This window comes from Notamacropus eugenii, chromosome 5 (assembly GCF_028372415.1).
Source record: "Notamacropus eugenii isolate mMacEug1 chromosome 5, mMacEug1.pri_v2, whole genome shotgun sequence".
Taxonomy (NCBI): Eukaryota; Metazoa; Chordata; class Mammalia; order Diprotodontia; family Macropodidae; genus Notamacropus; species Notamacropus eugenii.
The window spans coordinates 364,166,489-364,189,160 of NC_092876.1; the positions used below are offsets into that span (position 1 = coordinate 364,166,489).

General features: G+C 36.4%; 1 protein-coding gene across 11 annotated transcripts in view; it reads left to right on the top strand.

The window, feature by feature from the left end:
- CBLB (Cbl proto-oncogene B) overlaps window positions 1-7,188 on the top strand; it is a 236,034-nt gene extending 228,846 nt beyond the window's left edge. For all 11 annotated transcript variants that reach the window (XM_072614114.1, XM_072614117.1, XM_072614119.1 and 8 more), the window contains one exon: window positions 3,245-7,188. In XM_072614114.1, the coding sequence (XP_072470215.1) occupies window positions 3,245-3,504 (260 nt within the window). In that variant the 3' untranslated portion in view covers window positions 3,505-7,188. The remainder of the gene's footprint in view (window positions 1-3,244) is intronic.
- The last annotated feature ends 15,484 nt before the right edge of the window (window positions 7,189-22,672 follow it).

Sequence of the window (22,672 nt, forward strand, 5' to 3'; positions counted from 1 at the left end):
AGCACTGGGTCTAGAGTCAGGAAAAGGTGAGTTCAGATCCCAGGTCAGACACTTACTATTTGTGACCTTGGGCAAGTCACTTAACCTCGGTTTGTCTCACTTTCCTCAACTATACAACTGGGTTGTTGTGAGAATCAAATGAAATAATATTTGTAAAGCACTTAGCATAGTGCCTGATGCATAGTGTTTAATTTAAATAAATGCTGACTATCATTCTTAGTCTCATCATTTATATTGCTATCATTATTTAATGTTTTATGCTAGTATATAAAACATCCTGATTGGAGAGAAGTCTTATCTGTTGAAAATCCTGATTTTACTCGAGTTTCTTTAAATCCTGTTCTCTGATTGATAATTCCTAATTCATCTGTATGCATTTGAATCTAGCATGTAGTGAAATTTCTAGTGTTTTATTTGATTGAAAGTTACAAGAATTAATTTGTTTTTAGTTTTCCTAAACTACCTTCCTCCCAGTGCTCAATAAGGTTACTTGAAACTTTATCATCGTACTGTATAAGTAAAAGATCTTTTCCCTTACATAAAACATTTTATCTGAAAATTCTAGAGCCTTTTACCAGTACCTTACCAAGGCATCATGATTATTACACAATGGCATTTTTCCACCCAGTGACAGCAGTACCTATGCAGCTGAAGACTAAAACCAGAAGTTGAAAATCTATAACCTTTGCTGCAGTTTCTCTTTTTTGGGGGGTTACTTGCAATGATAGTCCTTAAATATATCCTTCACCCCTTCTAGAGCCACACTTTTCTAATGCATAGCACACAATAAATGAATAATGCAGAAAAAGAGTTTAGAAGGATAATAGCAAAATAACTTGAAGTTCTGTTGCATGCCCTCTGTGTCTGACAGCTATCTCAGAAGAGACAAGATTAGAACTGATGAGTTCTTTTGTCATTGATCCCAAGTCAGAGAAAGGTTTGATTTAAAAAAAAAAAGTCTGATCATTTATGGAAAATAACTGGAAACCTGAAGGATAATTCATTGCCCAGCTTTCTGTGACATATAATAGCTTGAAATTGAATTGTGCTTTAAATTTTGCAAAGTGTATCATCTCGCTTTATCCTCTCAGCAATGCTGTGAGGCAGGTACTATAATTATTCCCATTTTACAGATAAAGCAGACTAAACTTCGTGCCCAGGGTCACACAGCTAGCAAGTTATTGAGTTCACATTCTAACTCAAGTCTTCCTAACTCCAGTTCCATTACTCTGTCCACCATGCTGACTATACTGGAAATAGTTAATGAGAAAATTAATGAAACCTCAAAACAAAGAAGTTCATGAGCTTAGCAATTTACTAATAATAAGTATTGGTGATTACATATGCATGAACAGAACAGATTTTAATAGCAACTACAAATTTGCAAATATGTGTATACACATATAGTCTTAATTGTAATAAAAAAGTGTAAAATAATAAAACTTGAACAGTTACTGAGTTTTATTCCGAATCCACATAGCATCATCATCCTTCATTTTTATTGTTGTTATTGTATGATGTCTCGGGCCTTTTTTGAAAGTGTGTTGTCTTGATCTTGCTTGAATTTATAATTGACAAAAAGTTTATCTTTGAAAGAAAACCATTGTAGTCCTACAGAGGTGCGGGAGAGGGGAAAGAAGGAAATATAAAATAATTTTTAAATGGTTTCATTTTGATGGAAATGTCGTTAAGAACAGTGACTCACGAAGCAGCTTCTAGATAGATTCTCCCTCTCCTCACACCCCAGCCAGTAGTGTTCACTTGAGCTGGAAGAATGCAAGAGAATCAAGATTGACCAAAATGAGAGCCAAAAGACTTGTTTTCTGGCCTCAGTTGTGCCATAGTTGAGGCTGTGCCTCTGAGATATTTTAGTAAAGATGTACTAATGTAATTATTAGTCTCATTGTTGTTCTTACTCATATTGTTGCTGTTAAGAATATTCCATTATTTATACAAATTGCTGTATTTAGGGAGATAGAATTTGAAATTTTATTTTTATTATTTTAACCCTTTCTTAGGCAAGGGTAGTCATTTTTATTTTTAGAGACAGCTGATTAAAATGCTCTCTCAAGTAAGCTAGATCATGCCCAAGAAAACAGTGTAGAAGTTTTGCTTGTAATTAATGTTTTTTATCATATTAACGTTGTTCTTCTCTCTTGAGCCTTCCCTGTCATTTGTTTAACTTTGACCAACTGCTTTTATCATGGGAATCAACTGAAAGTTAAGTTAATGCAGTCTTTACTCCCTACATTTCTACTCCTTGTACTTTTCCTTCAACAAGACTTCTTAATGTTTTCAGTTTTGGTGGTAGAGAATGAATTAAATGGATTTGGGCAATTCACAAGGTTAGAGTCATCTTAAAGCAGATTGGAAACATGCTGTTTTGACTTTTTTCCCCCAGTCATCATCAAAACATGAATTCTTACCAATAGGAAAGCAGCATAATGCAATGGAAAAAGTCTGGTTTTAGGACTAGAGGACCTGGGTTCAGATGTCAGCTGTGATACTTAGTACCTCTGTGACCTTAGGCAAGTGACTTATTATTGTCCCTGGGGCTCTGTTTCCTCATCCTTAAAAGAAGGAGATTTCACCGCAGGGCCTGTGAGGTCCCTTTCAGCTCTGGACCCATGATCCTGTGAACCTTAAAAAACAAGAGGAAACCCTAAAAGATGTGGGTTTTTCTTTTGTTTTTGTCTCTAATTTCTGGGATCTTTCAGTCATGTGGTTGCCTCTACTAATAAACACCTACTATGTGCCAGGCATTGAGCTAAGCAATTTTTAAAAATATCTCATTTGATCTCACAGTAACTTAGCTAGAAAGCATTTCTGGAGAAACATAATCTCATACCAGCAGATTTGTTTTCTCTTTGTAGTGAATTGACTAAAGTGCTAAACTGAGGGAAATAAGGGTTCTATCTCCTGGATGCCTAATTGGTTGCTTTTCGCCCCATTCCATTCTTGTAGCTCAAGAAAGCAAAATTATGAATTAGTGTTATTTTCTCAGTTCTGCTATTTATTTATTGTAACCTAGGTTTCCTCATCTTTTAAATGGGAATAATAGCTCCCTCCCTCCCCTTTTCCAACCCTCTATAGGAGCATTGTGAAGATCTGATGAAATGTTGTTTGTAAAATGCTTTGAGCTTTTGTGAATTAATTGTACCATGTTATTGCAAAATTAGTACCTTTGAGGGGAGAAGCCCTTTTTACCCATTATACATCAGTGTTCTTTTTTTTTTTAACACAGATGGTTCACAAGCTCCTGCCAGACCCCCTAAGCCACGCCCCCGCAAGACTGCACCAGAAATCCACCACAGAAAAGCCCACGGTCCTGAGGCAGCATTGGAAAATGTCGATGCAAAAATTGCAAAACTTATGGGAGAGGGCTATCCCTTTGAAGAGGTGAAAAGAGCCCTGGAGATAGCCCAGAACAATGTTGACGTGGCCCGTAGCATCCTAAGAGAATTTGCCTACCCTCCTCCTGTCTCTCCGAGGCTAAATCTATAGCAGCCTGGATTCTGAATCTCTCAGATGTAAATCAGCAGATGAGGAATTCTGGGAATATAGAAGTGAGAGCAAATGCAAGGTGGATTTCAAAAGAGAAAGTTTTTTCTCTCTTTTGCATCCCTAGAAGAGAGCCTGGCTGGTGCAGCTTATCAAAGGAATACAGCTGCTGTACTGAAGATGTAAATGGGCTGCGTGCGGCTTACAATATTTTTGCTAGCCATACTTTTAAATCAGGGTTGAACTGACAAAAAAAAAATAATTTAAAGAAGTTTACTTCCCTTGAACTTTAAATCTGTGAAATGCTTTTCCTTGTTTACAAGTTGGCAAGTTACAGTTTTGTTTTGTTTTGTTTAATTTGATATCTGTACTGTGTTCCTGTATGTGACCCTTCATAGTGTAGTCTGGTCTACTGTAGCATTTCCCAGTAACTCTTCTCCCATCCACATCATCAGCAGAATCATCAGGTTTTATTTCAATTTGATTTTTCCTTCCACGTGCCCATTTCTGATTTTCCATTATATGATGTGTGTTAATGGTTTTTGAATTTTAACCTAGTGAACAAATGCAAAAAAAAAAAAGTATGTGGCCTTCACTACTGAGTCTTTTCTTCTAAAACCATCAGTTTGGGGTGGTGGGAGGGGGATAAGGGGGTAGAATCTGAATGTATAATGCATTATTTTATCAAGAAACTATCCTTTCTGAGGTATTTGTGCAGTGATGGAGAACTACCTGTCTTTTTACTGTAGATATTGGGATATTTCATCTGCCAAATCCTGCTCTAAGTGATCACAGCTCTGCAAAACCTAAGAGAGATCACCATACAACTGCTGCAGTTATTGGTGAAATCCAAATGCATAGGATAAGGCCGAACTGAAGTTATCTAATGAGGTCACCTGCTCTTTATGCCTGCACTACCTTTGGGCAGACTGAGTAATGGGACCTCCTCTTTGAATTATAGTAATCCTTTTCACATAAAATTATGGTCAAACTTTTTTTCCAGAGTGGAATACAGTTCATTTCCTATTTGAATGATCATCCATGGTTCATAATGGCGTCAGAAACCAGTTCGTCTTAGCTTGGAAACTTTAAATCTTGGATGCACTGTTAAGTGCTAATGCTACTGTGGCAGTATTTTTTTCCAGAGTTCCCAGTAATTTCCTCCTTGTGCACTCAAATTAAAATCCATATTTAATTTGGAGATTCATTCCCTCATTGCCCCTTCTAATTAGATGAAAATATCCAAAAATCTCTTGGTCTTATCGTACAGGGGTGGTTCCTCAGAAAACATTTTGCAAATTTTAATCAATTGACTGGCAAGTATTAAGGACCTATTACATGTAGTCAGCACCATTTTAGGAACTGCACCACCTGATGCTAGCTGACTCTAGACTAGTCTTCATTGTTACTTGTCTGATCTTTTGTTTGCAAAAGATGCTCCCTAATTTTAAAAGACTGAATATTTTTCAAATAGCTCTTTTTGAATTTTGGGGCTATTTTCATATTCCCTTGCCTTACAGATAGAATAATGAGAAATAAGATAAAGCTAAATCATTAAGCTCTTTGCTTCATTCTAAATTGCCTGATCCACCTAAGAATATTCTTTTCTAATATAAACTAATATTGTGGTTAGTAGTGTCTTCTGTCACTCTACTTTTTCATCAGCATAGCACACTGTAAAAGATACCCCATTTATGAAGCCTGGTATCAGGGATAAATGCACCTGCAGTCTATGGTATTTTAAAGAATATTTACCAAACATCTTACACATAATGTTAAATAAATAGCAGTCCAATGGGCCTGTGCATTACCCAAAACTAATTCCAATGCTCCCAATGTAGTTGGTGGCGGGAGGTAGAGAGAACACATCATAAGTGCAATCCTTTTCAGAGAAGCACATATCTATTTTTAATCTTTGAGTTCCATGATAGGAGACGATCAGAGAGATTTGAGACTTGTGCAGATATAAGTCTTGGCTCTTCAGTTCTCTTGCTTGATTTCTGCAGGTGTCTCTCAACTGATGGTAGGCCTGAAAGGGGAATTTGCTTTTTGCATTCTATGTTCATCCTGTGAATCAGCATACCAAAGCCCCACATGGCCATATTTTTATTCTCCCTTTCTGGATTGCAGTAACTTAATTTTTTCACTTTTCTTCTGACAGCATGCACAACTTTTAGGTTTGTGCATTGGTTACCTCATAAAGGAAATACCATATAATAGCTGGCCACATTAAAGAAATTTCCACTTGTGTGTGCTATTAACATATAAGTGGCTTCTTTATTACAATAACAGTTCCTACTGTTCCTACTGCCCTCATTAGAAATGATGAAAAAAATAATGCATTAAAACCTCCACAGGTTTCAGGTTCTCAGAACTTAAAGTGAGCCTTCATATATCTGTCAGTGAAGATAGTTTGACATTAAATAAATTTGAAGTAGATCTTCAAATCAGTGAGCACTATTTTTAAAGTAAAAACTACTGTCATGCACAGAAAACTTCTTGACTGATCAAAATGTCCACTTTTGTGTTTGACAGTTTGCATTAGTTTTATCATCTCAAAAGAAGTGATCAAAAATTCTTCAGCAGCAGAGAAAAGGGATACATCAAACATTATGTTAAATGTGAGATGCTGCTTGAAAGAATTGTTGCTCTCTTTTACTGGGGACATTAGATTATTTTGAAAATATTTAAAATATTAAAGACTCCCTCTGTGTAATAAAAAGTTGGTTTCTGTAGTTAGAAATGATCTAGAGTTTATGTGCCTGTAACCGAAGAAGGTATATACGTATATATTTTTTTCTCTATGTGTCAAAAATATCTACAGAATTGTTTATTTTGAGCAGTGTCCTGTATGATAAAAGGGTGAATGGATGAAATTTAAATTCCTGTGGGGTTTTTTGTGGGCAGACTTTCCCCATTGGTTTTCCAGTTCACTAATCTCCAGCTTCTGCTGTTTCTTTTTTTTTTTTTTTTATGTCTATTACTATACTGGTAGAAAAACAAGATTTAGATCCTGACCAGATTGTCAAAGAGTTAACCAGAGCAGTGTCCATCCACAGCTTCAGCCCAACTCCCTTCCAAAGAGATGGCTTTTTACTCTTCTTTCCTATTCCTGTCCCTTCACACGTTGCAAATGGTCATTAGAGCCCTGATCGTAACTCCCAAGGGCCTACTTTTTATAACTGTGTCAGTATTTCACATTCCAAGAACACTTGGCAAAGATTTCTTCATAATGTGAATTTTTTTACGCACCAGAAGCATTTCCTGTAGTTGTTTGGAATTTTTTTTTCTCTCAATTTTTCAACTTGAAGCTTTACTTTGCACTTAGTATCTGACTTGGTTATATTTTAAATTTGTGTCTTAAGCTTGACAGATTTGGAAGCAAACTACAGTATATTTTAAATAGTTTCAGGTGTTGCCTGTTAACCTGGGATTTAAAGCTTCTAGGAAAAGTTTCCAGAAAAAAAAAGATAGAAATCGAATGCATATTGTAGGGTTTTCTTCCAAATAACTATTTTATGAGCAAAGAAAAAAAAATACTTTTAAAATTTGTCTAACATGTGGCAAATATAGTGTTCAATTAATTTATATTTTATTCAATGTTCTTTTCCAATTTCTGGTTATTATGTAACCTCAAGTACTTTATCTGTTCTTGTAAGGTGTTTTATAAAATGAATGTTACCACAATCCTGAGTCACTTTCTCATTTAACAGCACATAGGCTTTTGTTTCTTTTAAATGTTGTATTTTTTCTTCTTTTAGTGATCAGCTAAATGAGCAAATGACATTTAATTTGAAAGAAAATTATGCAACATGAAATGGACTGTGCAAAGTAGAATTTCAGGGTAAGGAGAGTCCAAATTTGATCTTACCCAGAGGGATTGATATATTGAAGTACCAACATAGCACTTGCCTATAAAGATAATCCCATGAACCACTAGATAACTTTTTAGGAAGGCCCCAGATTAGAAATGTTGTGTTGTAGCCATATAAATAGCCTTGTGAAAAGATATCCAAAATTCCACTGGAGGAACTGCAGAGCAGGAATGGTTAGTGGGTCTTCCACTAACACAGGTACGGATTGGAGCCTCCTGTGACTTAGTAAGTCCAAGGGAGCTGCTTGAGGTAGATAAACATTAAGTGACCTGCTTAAAACTGGTTATAAAAGTCCTAAGTATCAGAGATGGGATTTGAATCTAGGTCTTGTTAATTCTATACCCTACACTCTATCTACCATACTAGAGCTGAATACACAAGATCATAAATCTACATAGAATTAAAGAATATCTAGAACTAGAAACAAAGTTCAGACTACAAAGTTCATGTTGTCCAATCAAAATTCTGGATGCATACAACACCTTTCATTCACTTCTTGGTGGCCTTGCTTTTCTGTTTAGAATTGCCATCACATTACATTTATAAGATACTTGAACTGGAGGAAGCACTTACCTTCTACATGGCATTTGACTGTGATGTAAGGGAAAGAGCACTGATTTTAGCGTAAGAAAAAAAAGCTGGCTTTAAGACCCAGCTCTTCTACCTGTAAGCTTTTTGACTGTCGTCTAGTCATAGTACATTCTTGGAGTCTTGTCTTTCTCATTTGCAAAATGGAGGTCATAATTTTTTTTTTCCACTGGCTATGTCATAGGGTTATTTCAAAGATCAAATAATGTAATGCAGACAAAAACCTAGAGCAGTATATAAACTTCACCTGAGTCCATAAAAGGAGACTAAGAATGGTCTATACTGATAAATTATAGATTCACAAGGTATAGGATCTGATGGCTAGAAATGGCTTTTGAGGAGATGAACTACAACTGGGAAAATCAACACTCACTTCTGTTTATAAAAGTAAGGAGTCAATAGTTCTACAAAGAAAATCTGATGGTAGACAAAAGAAATTTAACAACATTTTCCCTTCAGTTTTCTGACCTGAAAGGATTCTTCAGCATTAATGTGGTTTTCTAAGAAAACACCTTTGGAGGAAGAGTTAGGAAATGCCCCTGGGATGTTAGTCCCAGGTCTGTCACTGTCTAGCACTTTAACCTTGAACGAGGTACTTCACTATTGTGGGTTTTCAAATAAACAGGAATAAATGCCAAGGACAGAACCCTGAGATAGTACATACTGATTTCATTAATCAAGACTTTTTGGCCTTATTCAACTAGTTCTCAATCCAACTGACTGTTCTTATCCAGTCTATGTTTCTTCATGTTATACCCAGAAACACCGTGATACATTTGTCAGATATCTTGCTGAACTCCAATTATATTTTCTCCCCTGATTTAGTAGTCCAATAATGAACTCATACTAGATCTTAGTGATCTCTTAATTTTCTAAGTGCTCACAAATTATCCCTTTAATGCATTCCAAATTTTCAGTAAGAATTAACGTCAAAATCATCCATCACTCCTTGGTTCTACCCTGCCAAACATTCGAAAACTGGGAGAATATTGATCCATCTCCAGTTCAGTGGTTCCTCTTCCACTGAGCATAGTTTCTCAAAGTTCACAAGAAGTAATGAAGCATTTACATCCCACACATGCTTTCACAGGATCATTCTATAGAATCAGAGTTAGAAGAAACCTTCACCATATCTTACCTTTTCATTTTATAGTTGTGGAAACTGAGGCCCAGAGTGCTTATGTGAATTGCACGGGGGTATGCAACCAGTAAATGTCTGAGATATGATTCAAACCCCTTCTTTCCTTCTCCCAGGTCCAGTATTCTATCCACTACCAAATGTCACCTCTTATTTATTACCCTAGAATGTAATTTGTCCTTCCTAAGTAACTTGGGCTCATGAAAGGTCTCTTATCTACATATTTTGGTTCCAATTCCCTGTTAATGGTAATATATTAATATATAATGGTATAATACAATATTTAATAAATAATAGATATATCACAATATATATTATAAAATTATATATAAATATCCATATATATATTATTCACACACACATATATGCTAAGTCTGGCTTCCTTCATTCCCCTACAAATTTTCTACTTTCCCTTACAAAGATAAACTGTCACTTATTTAGGGACCAGGCAGTCCTTTTTTCTTTTCTTCTTTCTTGTTTTAATCCAGTAGTAATACTGAGCATGAAAAATTCAGTACCATCTTACAAAGAACCTTAACATGACTTTTGCTTGTATAAATGTTTATTCAAGAACAATTCTGAATGCCAATTTATATTGCACTTTAAGATTGAGAAGTATCTTATGTTTAATAATCAAAATTATTTTCCTTAATACCTCTTCTGAAGTGCAAGGGAAAGGTAGAGACATCCCCTTCACAGTTTGTACCAATATGAGACTTAATAGAACACACACCACCTATAACTGTTACAGCAATTTAGTAAGGAGAGCCACACCCTAATCTCCTCTAACCCCTCCAATCTGCATGTTTCAGATATGTTTGTTAACCCTGAAGATTAATTTATGCAAAAAGACAATATAAATTAGACAAAAAGGTTTCCATCAGATTAAAAAGGATGTTTCCAACACTCACTCTTCATTGATATGACATTTGAAACGTTTTTAGAATCTTTTTAGGCAGACTTTTAAAAATCATCTAGAACTGCCTAGCCCAGGAGTATCATAATATACATACATATATGTAGGCATGTATGTATATGTGTGTATGGCTGTGTGTATATGGAGAGAGAGAGGGCAGTCATTAATGTTTTCCCCTCACCCCACCTCACACACTTCTATGTCAAACCCAACCTGAAGAAGTTAACCAACTATTTAGTGTTATAAGAGGACTCAGTACACTGGTTCATTGTAGCTGAAGCTATCTGTTGATTTCTATTCATGGGCTTTAATTAAAAAGGAAAAAACAAATCTAGCCCCTGGGACTTCTAAGCAAATAAAAGTGATTTAAGTGACTGGTTCTGTGAAGGTAGTAAGGTAAATGAATGAGACCAAAAGAGTTTTACAGGTTAAATAAAAAATCATGTGTTTCATTTGGAAAGCACATTTGAGTAGGTATGGAAGCTCTTTTGGCAGTCATACTATTAGTGCTGAAGTGCCTATAAACTTGTCAAGATGAGAACCCTGCAAATGACACCTAACTACGCTGCCTTGCACATCAGCAGCTTATAGAATTCTTGTGCTATGCATTGTCAATCTAATGTCTGAGAAGACCAATGGTTTTGTTAGACTTACAGCTTTTCCTAAGGACCAGAAGCACTCCAGAGTGACAAGTCAGTCACCTTCAGTATTAACCCCTTCAGTTAAATGACTTGGCAGTTGCGGGTGGAAACAAGAGCACTTGTTCCCCTTAGAGGTCCCACATGCTTATTCCACAATGGAAGTTCATGTTCAAATACTCCAACAATGATTAAGCTTTTCACTGCTGTTGGAGTAGATTTCAAAGGTTATTTGGCACTGGGGGTAGGGGGTTGTCAGTAAATTGGGTGAGGTATTTGAAGTGAGAGTCTTTATAAGAATGGGGTCTGATTTAGTGGTAAAAGTTAGGAGGCCTAAGTGCTAGTGCTCTACTCAAATTGGTAGTTTCTGGCTAATTTTCAACTCTGCATGCTATCCTGCTATGCTTAATTTTTTTCATCTGGAAAGAAGAATTAATACTTGCCTTTAGGTACCGCGAAAATTCAAAGGAGTAAATTTTTAGGGATTTTAATAAATATCTTTGGTGAAGTCCATTAACACATCATAATTTGTTTTTGTTTTTTTCTAAATTACTACTTAAACAATAGGGCACCTAGGTGGTACTATGGACAGAATGCTGGGCCTGCAGTCAGGAAGACTCATCTTCCTGAGTTCAAATATACCTGCAGACCCTTACTAGCTGTATGACCCTAGACAAGTCACAGTCACCCTGTTTGCCTCAGTTTTATCATCTGTAAAATGAACTGGAGAAGGAAATGGCAAACCATTCCATTATCTTTGCCAAGGAAACCTCAAATGAGGTCACAAAGATTTAGACATGATAAATGAGTGAAGAACAAATTAAATATATCAATCATTACAGAGTCTAAAGTCAGTTTATTTCTCTATTTCTGCATTTTTTTTCTGTTACTTCAACTGCATGCCCTGGTGGGTCTGTTTATCCTTCACAAAAAGTTTGTGAACACTTTTTTCTTGGCTTATCCCCCATCTCCTTCAAATCATTCTCCTTTCTGGCAAAATACTGTCTCATCCAAGCCTTTAGTGAAAAGTTGGGCATCACTTCTGCTGTCTTTGTGGGAAGAAACCTTGAACATCATCTTTTTCTTGTGCCAGTGTTCCCTTACCATAATGGAACTAGGTACATTTCCATATTTCAGGTTATTCTGGCTCCCCATATCCCTTCCAGTTTTAAATCTGTCTCTGACTTACAACAAATTCCCTAATTTCCTTAAAGTCCCAAGAGAAATGTTCTACAGTCATTAAAAAATGAACAGCTACTTCTGCTACGCCATTTTTAACTGGATCACTTTGCTTTGAAGGGGTTGTGAAAAGAATGTCTTAAGGGTTACTGAGCACTTGACACTTCCTCACCAACTAAGGGCCCACAGCGCACACCCAAGGGATGAGGAGAACCTGATAACTCCAGATAAGTTGTAAGCTGCAAGATCTGATTGTGGAGCAATTTTCAGCATAGGTCATCAGGAGACACAACAGGTAGGACCTTCCCAGAAAGGTTCTCTGCTGGGTTTCAGCTGCCTTTAAACTTAAGCTGATCTAATTTAAGGAAAAATTTAAAATTTTTCAGAATGTGTTTTACAACAGCAGTCCTGTACTGTGTGACTTTGGTGTATAATTAGGAAGGTTAGTTTTAATCACTTACTGATTTTATTCCAAGCTAAATGACCTGTCTCTCTCAAGTAGTGTGTTTGCTATAAATTCCTAAAATTAAAATCTGGGGGACTGGAAAGATGGCATTGCTAGGGAATTTGAAGTCTCCTCCTCTCTCTAAGAGACTCATAGTTTATGTGCCTTCAGGGACTGTTATAAGACTTGCCTACTTAAAAGAGGCCCTTAAAGTATGTGTGTTATGTCTGACCTTGTTCAGAGCATTATAGATGAGCATTATAGAATGATGGATCTGAAAGGTATGAGAAGAGGTCATTTTCTTTAATCTCCCAACCACGTTGTTGTGTATTATACCAGCCACATTATACACATATACTTTCCTTAGGTTTATAAACCACATATATTCCAAATTCTAGCTATTCATTATTCCTGGAAAAACCATAACATTTTCCCAACCCGATCACATGAGATTCAAAATCCTCAAAAGGTTTTCTAGTTATATAACTTGACAGTAAGAACATTTTCTCAAAATGACGTGCTGGGTTTTAACCATACAGATCTTGCTTATTTTAATGAGTTATGAGGCTAATGCTTTACCTATTCAAAAGCAATTATGTTCTTATTTACTGAAAAGATATTATTTGACTCGTATGAGTGCAAGCTCTGTTATTCCAATGCTGTCAGGTTATTTTGGGCAAAAACTCACTCAAAAACCTTGCATGAGGAATGGAGCCAACTGGCTCCTTTTAGTTTGATTTTGGAATCTGCTCACCCATTCCTAGAAGCTTCAGTGATTATATAAATGTATTGTTATACTTATGATTATATAATACAATGAAAGTATAACATTTGTTTATTATATTATTTACATATTTATATAATTTATGAATATATAATAAAATGATTATATAAATATGTAAAACTTACCTTCAGAGTCTAATTCAGGACTCAAAAACTGTTGGAGCCAGGGCACTAGCCCAGTAAAATGTAACATTTAAGAAATTTGTAGATAAATTTATGAATATGTCTTGGAGCCAAGTAACTATATGCTTCTAATATGTGATTAATATTACATCCAGTTAGGGTGTACGTAGTAGAAAAGAAGGGGGAGGGAGGCTCTCAAGGCTTTGGCAGAATATGGTCTAATAAAGAAAATTAGCTCTGTGACCTTGGACAAGTCCTCTGGTATTCACTTGCTTCTTCTATAAAAAGAGGGAGTTAGAATCGTCCCTTCCAACCTAAGTTCCATGATCCTGTGACCTTAAACTAAAGAGTTTAATGATTTGGAGCCCTGAAACCCATACCTCAGTTTCCTCATCCATAGGAAGATTAGAGTTGGTCCTTGACTTCTGCATAGGTTGCTGGGAAAATTAAAGGACTATGACTAGATGGTGTTGAAGAAAGGGACTATAAAATACCAATTAACTGTATGCTGAGAGGAAACATCCCTTAATCTCTGTGGAAAGAGGAGTGCTGGCAACTTGAGATGCTTTCTTCAAGGAAAGGGAGGATGCATTTTTGGATAGAAAGCAGCAAGTCTTATCTATTCCCCCTCCCCACCAATTAATCAACGTGTAGCAGATCTGCTCTTTAGTGAGTATTAGAATCACTGCAGCCTGCTGAGCTTGTCATCTTGACACAGCAGTTAAAGTGCTTGAACGAGACATTAGTATCCATCTCCTGGTACTAAGCCAGTGACAAGAAGAAAAAAAGAAAATAAATCAGAGAAAATGGAGAGAAAAGACAGAGAAGCAACTGCACCAAGAGAGAAGCAGCAAAGCAGTGATAAAATAAAAGCTCTAAAGGAGAGTGAAGATATTAAAAAGGACAGAGAAAATATGGCTCCCCCTAAACCATTACTGAAGCATAGTTTATTTTCAACAAACCCCAGTAGCTGCCTGAGGATTTTTGATTAATAATAATAACTAAAACTGGGGGAACATGGAAAACAGGAGGGAAACGGAGTTTTCCTTCTTTTTGTTAGAGGATTAAGATCAAGGCAGGGTTGGCTCTAGGCAAGACAGTGAAATAGGTCAAATTGATTTTTCATGCCCTCTGTCCTCTTACAATAATACCTCCTCTTTGTCTCACTCCCCCATATCTAGTTGAAATACTCCTTAGGTACTTCACTCTCCCATGGTAGTCTTCTCAGTCAAGCCTTCCCATTCTATCCCATTTAGTACACGTTCTAAATATATGATTCAGATTCTGACTTTTCCCACAATTAAGAGGTATGGTGTAGTGAGAAAAAATAATTGAATTTTATATCATAAGGCATAATTTTGAATCCTCCCATTGCCATTTACTAGAGGTGTGACCATGGACAAATCACTTTACCTCTTTGGGCCTTGGTTTCTTCATCTGTAAAATAAGTGGGTCAGACTAAATCCCTTCCACCTCTAACTGATTCTTTCATTATTTTCTACCCCCCCCCAATTAAAACCCAGACCCTTAACTCCTTATCGTCTGATAAAAAATTCATTGATATAATAGTGGTAGTTAATGGTCTAGTGTTATACCTCTAAAATAAGACTTTCATGTTTTTTAAGTTATTCTTGACAATATAGTTTGCTTTTATATCACATTTCTTTCTAAATACATCTCTCTCCTGCATCCTACCCAGTGAACTATCCTTTGTAACCAAGTATTAAAGGGACAGAGAAACAATTTAGCAGAACTAATCAACGTATTTTACCTACCTCTCCTCTCCTCCCCCCCATATATACACATCTTGACTGGGTGTTAGTGCCCCTCCTCCTATCCCAACCACTGTGGAAGGGAACCCAGAATCCTCATTGTACTGACTTAAAACTCACTCCCCACTGCCAATGCTAGTGCATCATACCTTTCCAGATGTCCTGCCCTCCAAAGTGAACTACTCACACTGCTTAGATGGAGTGGAACTCACCATCTGTGACACTTTTAGCTATTTAGGCATTTGCCAGGCCACTGCTTTGTAAAGTCTTTTCTGCCTTACCATTTACCCTGCTGCTATTGCCTGTTGACTCCAAGGCAACTGCTACCTACCATTCCAATGTACCCTAAGCACCCTGGGTTTTGCTGCTTATTTCACAACTAATCCCTTATGACTTCTGGGCTTTTTTCTTCACTGTGTAGCTGAAGCATGATAAATAGAACATTGATTCTACGCTGTTCCAAAATTCTCTTTCTAAAATACCTCAATGCACTCCTTTCAAAGCTAGACAAATCAAAATGAAAAATAAATAAGAAAGAAGTTAAAGACCTGAAGGAAATCTTAGAAAAGTTAACTATGATAACTCTCTGGTGATCAGCATTCTTGATTAATTTTCATAAAGGTGCCATGTACAGTTGAGAAATATAAACATATGCATGAAATATATATAATATATGTATATTTGTATGCATATATAAATGTATATGTGTATATATGTACATATACCTGTGTGTATATAGTTCCATAAAATTGTCATGAGCAGCTGAGAAATATACACATATATAAATATGTATATTTATTCATATATAAATATTTGAGATGTATCTCAATCTATTTATATACACCTGTGTGTGTGTGTGAGTGTGTACTCAATTGAGTATGGCACTTTTATGAAAATTAAGTATGTATTAAAGCATAAAACCTCATAAATATATGAAGTAAGGAAAAAATTAAACATCCTTTACTAACCACAATACAATAGCAATTATATTCAAGAGAACACCATTAAAAAAAGAACTTAAAATTAACTGGATAATAAAGAACTTAATCTAAAAAAAGGTGGGTCAGAAAACAAATAATAGAAATTTCATTTACAATAATGACAGCATGAGAACAAATACCGGGAATGTAGCCACAGCAATCATTAGAGGGAAATTAAATTCTATATAAGTAAATCAATCTTGAGTGTTCATTATTCACTATTTCTCAGATCACAATATCTTGGACCAAGGTGCCAACCTTAATTCTATCCTTCAAGTTCCAGTGCCACATCAGTAATTTTTGACACCCCACAAACATCTCAAATTTTATCTCTCTGATTCACTTTTCCCCTAAACCTGGTTCAGCTCTTAACTTCCCTATTACCATTTCCCTCATCCTCGTATTACTTCATATTTACTTTGTACATGCTTTTAATTTCCTTACCTCTATACACATGACCTACTTTAAGCTCTGTGAGGGCAGAGAAATATTTTTTTTTTGTCTTTGTATCTCTAGCTCTTAACATAAAGCTTTGTACATAGTAGGCACTTAATAAATGCTTGTTGAATTGAATAGAACAAAGAAATGCAAACTGAGCCAGATTCTACCTGCCTGGCATTTGTGGCAATAGGCCCTCAAATTTAATGATGATGATGATGATGGCTAGCATTTATATGGTACTTTAAGATTTGCAAAGACACATACATATATGCAGACATTTGATCCTCACAAAAAGCCTATCAGGTAGATACTTTCACTACAGATGAGGAAATGGAGATCAAAAGAGTGACTTGCCTAGTTAAGTTTCTGATTTGATATCAGTTATTCCTGACTCATTCTAACCATCTTTCTGCTATGTTACTTAATGATAATGAGCTATAATAATAGCTAACATTTATATAACACTTTAAGGTTTGCCAAAATGCTTGATAAATATTATCTTCACAATAACCATGGGGAGGTAAGTGCTATTGTTATCTCTGTTTTGAGGAAACTGAGGCATATGGAGGTTAAATGACTTGCTCAAGGTCAAACAGCTAGTAAGCATCTGAAGTTGGATTTGAAGTTAAGTTTTCCTGACTCCAATCTAGTTCTCTATCCATCTGCCTTACTAGAATATCTATGCTTCCATTCTTCTAGAGCTGTAGAAGAATATCTTCCAAACCAGATAAAGTACTTGATACATGAAATCCAAACTTGCAAGAATAACCAGGTCTAATTATTTGCTTTGGAAAAAAACTGACCAATCATTAAATTCTGTGTTCACATAGTGCATTTCTATAGTTGTATATGAATTACAAAGCACTAAGACTTTTTGAACATCCTATTCTTTCCTTGAAACAATGTCTGTGAAGTAAAGTAGTGTAAGTCTTATTCTCTTTTTAAAAATGAGAAAACTGAGACTTGCAGAACTGAATCAGTTTGCTACCAAATGGTAGATGTACTGGAAAAAATCTTCTGACTCCGAGTCTTGGTTTTTTTCCCAGTATACAAATGAATCTAAGATGATTCAGTTGACATGTGATTTTTTTTTTGAGGAACATATTCCTTGCACTAAATCAAGGTCTATTCTTTTTTAATTTAGAGAATAAAAAGTGGGAAGACTAGACTTTCTTGCTGTGGGAGGGAAGAAGAATAAGAAAGTCACTGTCAGGAAGTCACAGAAACTCTCCTTTGCTAATGGCTGGCACTAGGGGTTTTCATCCTTTTTTTCCCTCTGTCTTGTCCAAGACTGTCAACTAGTGCCTCAATCCCTAGCTTCAGTCCCTAACTTTTCACTGCTTTCCAGGGATAGGGGCTACAAAAGCAGGTGATAAATGAGAAAAGAAAGAGTCAGAAAATAGGCTGCTGTTTTTCCTCCCTCCATCGGATTGGATAATTATGACAGTGAAGATTAAAAGGAAAGGCATAGTCATAAGAAGACCCAGAGGTCTTGGGTTCAGATCCTAACTCTGCAACTACTTACCTAAGTGACCAGAGGCAAATCACTTAAGCCCTTGAGGCCTCAGCTCTGTAAAAGAAGGAGGACAGAGTAAGAGTAGGAGTTCTTAATCTGGTATCTATGAACTTTAAAAAAAATTGATACCTACTCCCTCATAATTGCTTTTCTTTTGCAATTGTATATCTTTTATTTTATGCATTTAAAATTATTATTCTCAGAAGGTGGTTTATAGGCCAAAGGGATCTGTGATAGAAAAAGAGTTAAAAACTCCCAGTCTAGATGATCAATAATGTCCCCTAAAGCCCTAAATCAATGGTCTCCTGGGCCTGCAACGTTCCCTACTACTTGATGTTCCATCCATGTCCCCTTTCCCTTTGTTCAGACACTTTAACAGAAGCATTTAAAAGGAAATGTGAGCAGGAATAATGGAAACTGAATCATACTAGAAGGAAGCTGTAGCGTTTTCCAAAGGTACAGAGTGCAAGAAAGAACTGTTCCCCACAAAAAGGGACAGCAAGGAAAAGGAATAATGCTCTGTTTGCTTCATTAACACTAATTTTGCATACCTGGAAATTCTCATTCTAGAAGGAGGTGCTACCACACATTTCCCTGGGATTGTGGCAGGAGCTGTTGGGTTCTTTGGTTAGAAATAGTACCTTGTCACAGACTTGCAGAATTTCAGCCTGCTAAATGACTGCAGGCAGAGTCCCCAGTGGCAGCAGTATTTCAGCCCAGGGTGCAGCAATATCTATATGCATGCTTTTTAATCAGTCTATAAAGTGCTCAGGGATTCCTCTGGATGAAATGTGTCCTATAAATGTAATTTGTTGTTTTCATTTGCTTTTTTATTTTGGAGCTGCCTGGTGATTTAATTCTCAGAGCACTCTATTTTTTAAAGTGTATTTAAAGAGCACCTGATACCTCTCAGAGAACTTTCTCTGTTTAGAAATATCAGCTCCCCAAAGCAGAGGGGAAATTCTACAGATATTTCCATAAATAAACATTTCTTGGTTTTTGAGTTGGATTATTCTTGGTTCTTCCTACTTCCTTTCACCTGAAAGCTACTGTGCTCAGATCGTAGCTTACGAATCTGAGCTTAGCCTTATTCCAAGGCACCCAAAAGCTGTCAAACCAAGATGGTCAAATAAAGTCAGGAAATTGCCTGAGAACTCTCAAATTCTCCTCCAAACAACTTTAAAGTAATGATTCAAAGCAAATTCTTGAATAGCAAAACCAGCTTAAGGATAGGGTGAAACAATTTTCCAGTCCAAGGTAACTTGGAACATTGACAGGAAAGATCTCTCTCATTGTTTCACTGGAATGAGAGTGGAATGCAGTCTAGCAGTGGGCCTTATGAGCAACTGAAACAGCACTGATGACTTCTGGAGCTATTAACTCATAGCAGGTAAGGAGGTCAGACAACTGGTCAGATAGATAATTTTGATTACATCAAATGAAAAACTTTTGCACAAACAAAACCAATGAAATCAAGATTAAAAAGATATCAGAAAACTGAGGAAATTTTTTTTACAGCAAATATCTCTGATTAAGGCCTCATTTCTCAAATGCTTAGAGAACTGAGTCAAATTTATAAGAATATGAGTCATTCCCCAGTAGATAAATGGTGAAAGGGTTTGACCATGAAGTTTTTGGATAAAGAAATCAAAGCTATCCAGTCATATGAAAAATGTTCTAAATCCCTATTGATTAGAGATGCAAATTAAAACTACTCTGAAATACCACCTTGTACTTCTCAGATTGGCCAATATAACATAAAAAGTGACAAATTTTGGAGGGGATGTGAGAAAATTGGGACACTTATGCACTGTTGGTGGAGTTGTGAACTGGTCCAAACATTCTGGAAAACAATTTTGGACTATTCTCAAAGAGCTACAAAACTGTGCATACTCTTTGACTGAACAAAAGCCCTACTAGGTATATATATGAAAATGAAGGACAAACACAACCTGTGAGTAGTCCAAGCTGCCTGAATGGGGACCTAGCTAGTTGGGTAACTCAGCCCATCCTGTCTCTCTCGCTCTCCTTCTCTTCTCCAAAGGAAGGTAAATTTTGATGGTTGGAAGTTGCCCAGTTAACTTGGGGTTTACTGGCTAGATTCCTTTCTTCCTTCCTTTCTTCCTTCCTTCCATCCTTCCTTCCTCCCTCATTCCCTTTCCTTCCCTCCCTCCCTTCCTTCCTCTCTAGATCTTTCTCTTTCTCTCTATCTCTCTCTTCCTCCCTCCCTCTCTTTCTCTTTTATTCTTTCTTTTCTCAAAGACCAAATCTTAAACCCATTTCATTCAGGAGCTTATAAATTGGCCCACAATAGGTCCCTGCTGAAACACCACTTAATGGCTGTATTTTGGGCCCTCCTTGCTCACAGTGTATGCCAATAGTAACTGTTTCTCTTTTAAACAGCAATCCTGAGGGTATTCCCCTCCCAGTTGGCTTTTCTTTTTCTTTAAATTAAAGTGGCCATCCCAGGACTCACTTCTTAAAGAGGTCTATTGACTGAATGGATCTTACCTTACTCCAACTGAGAACCTGAAAGGGCCTTAGCCTAAAAGGGCCAGGTGTCTCATTGCATCCTGGGGCATCTCCAGTTATCCTGATGAATATCTGGCCATCGGACCCAGATGGCTCTGGAGGAGAAAGTGAGGCTGGTGATCTTGCGCAACCTTCCCTCATGGAAATCAAAGTCAACTGCAAGTCATGTCATCATCTCCCTGATGTCATGGTCCTCTTCTAAAATGAAGGGCAAACACAACAAAGAGATTTTTTTTTAAATGGAAAAGGCCCTGTATGTACAAAAAAACATATATAGCAGATCTTTTTGTGTTGACAAAGACTTGGAAATTAAGGGGATGTCCATCAACTAGGAAATGGTTGAACAGGTTGTAGTATATGATCGTGATGGAATACTATTGAACTATAACAAATAATGAGCAGAATGTTCTCAGAAAAACCTGGAAAGACTTATAAAATGTGAAGTGAGACCAGGAACATTATACACAGTAACAGCAACATTGTATGATGATCAACTGTGATTGACTTAGCCATTCTCAGCAATATAAAGATCCAAAACAATTCTGAAGGACTTAAGATGAAAAATGCTATCCACCTCCAGAAAAAGAGCTGGTGGAATTTGAATGCCAGTCAAAGCATACTATTTTTTACTTTTTTGTGTTCTTTTGTCTCCATTTTCTTTCACAACATGACAAATATAGCAATATGTTTTGTATGATCGCACTTGGGTAACTATATCAAATTGAATTCTGAGGGAGGGGAGAGGGAAGGGAGGAAAAGAGAATTTGAAACTCAAAGTTTAAAAAAGTGTTAAAAATTGTTTTTAAATGTAATTAAAAATAAGACTATTAAAAAAAGGACTTTCTGTGTCATGGTCCCAGTTAGCAACCAAGTCAATCAAAGTAAGCACTTATTATATAACCTGCTATGTTCCATGTACTATGCTAAGTGCCAAGTATACGAAGACAAGCAAAAAAAGGTCCTTGTTCTCATGGTTCTCACAGTTTTAATAGGTGAAGACAATATTCTTATGACAAACAAGAAATGTGCAAAATAAATTGGAGATAATAGAAGGAAGACACTAGCATTAGGGGAGATCAGGAGACTTTTTCTTAGAAAAATTTTTTGCACACATAGAGTACAATACAGAAGAACAAAGAGAATTATGTTGAAAATTTATTGTTATTGTTCAGTTGCATAGTCATGTCTGACACTATGTGATCCAATGGACAAGCCCATGGGACTTTCTTGGCAAAGATATTGGAGTGGTTTGCCATTTCCCTCTCCAGTGTGTTTCCATTTTGCAGATGAGGACTGAGGCAAATAGAGGTTAAATGATTTGCCCAGGGTTGCACAGCTAGTAAGTGTCTGAGACCAGAATTCAACTCAGATCTTCCTAACTCCAGGTTCAGTGCTTTATCCATAGCACTGCCTAGCTGCTCTTATGTTGAAATAGTTATCAATTGAAAAAACAAGCCCATGGACTCCAGAAATCCAACCATCAACCTTAGATTGGAGTCCTTGGATTCCAAGTGAAGAACCCATAGGCTAGAGTAGAGTCTTTAGGACAACAGATTTGTCTCATTAAAAATCCTGCTTCCATAATTGAAAATTAGCCATCTTTCCTATAACAGTAGTAGTAAATACCAAAAATATTTAATTGAGTCTTTCTTTTTAGGGCAAATGGAAAGTGTTAAAGATCTGACCTCTTCTGCTTTGGAGTCTGCCATTGGGGAGGTAATATTATTAGGGGCAGATAGGTAATGCAGTGGATAGAACCCTCAACTTGGAATCAGGAAGACCTGAGTTCAAATCCAGCCTTAGACACCTACTAGGTGTATGATCTTGGGGAAGTCTCTTACCCTGTTCGCCTTAGTTTTCTCATCTTTAAAACTGGTATAATAATTGCCTCTATCTCCCAGGGTTGTTGCCAGGATCAAATGACATAATTAGTGCAAAGAATTTAGCATAGAATCTGGTACATTGTAAAGACTATATAAATTTTTATTTATCACTATCATTATTATTTTTATTATTATTGATATGATTTCAGATGAGCAACAAAGACAAGTCTATTGTTTATCAAAATCTACCTCCTCCAGTGTTTTAGATTTCTAGAATATTGATTCTTCTATTTTCGAGCTAGTGGTTTTTTTAAAAGATGGCTGCTGACTTCATGTTTTATTCTTTTTCTTTGCCTCCCTAGTGCCTAATTCAGTGACCAAAATATAGTAGGTGCATATTAAGGATAGGGAGAAGCAATGTT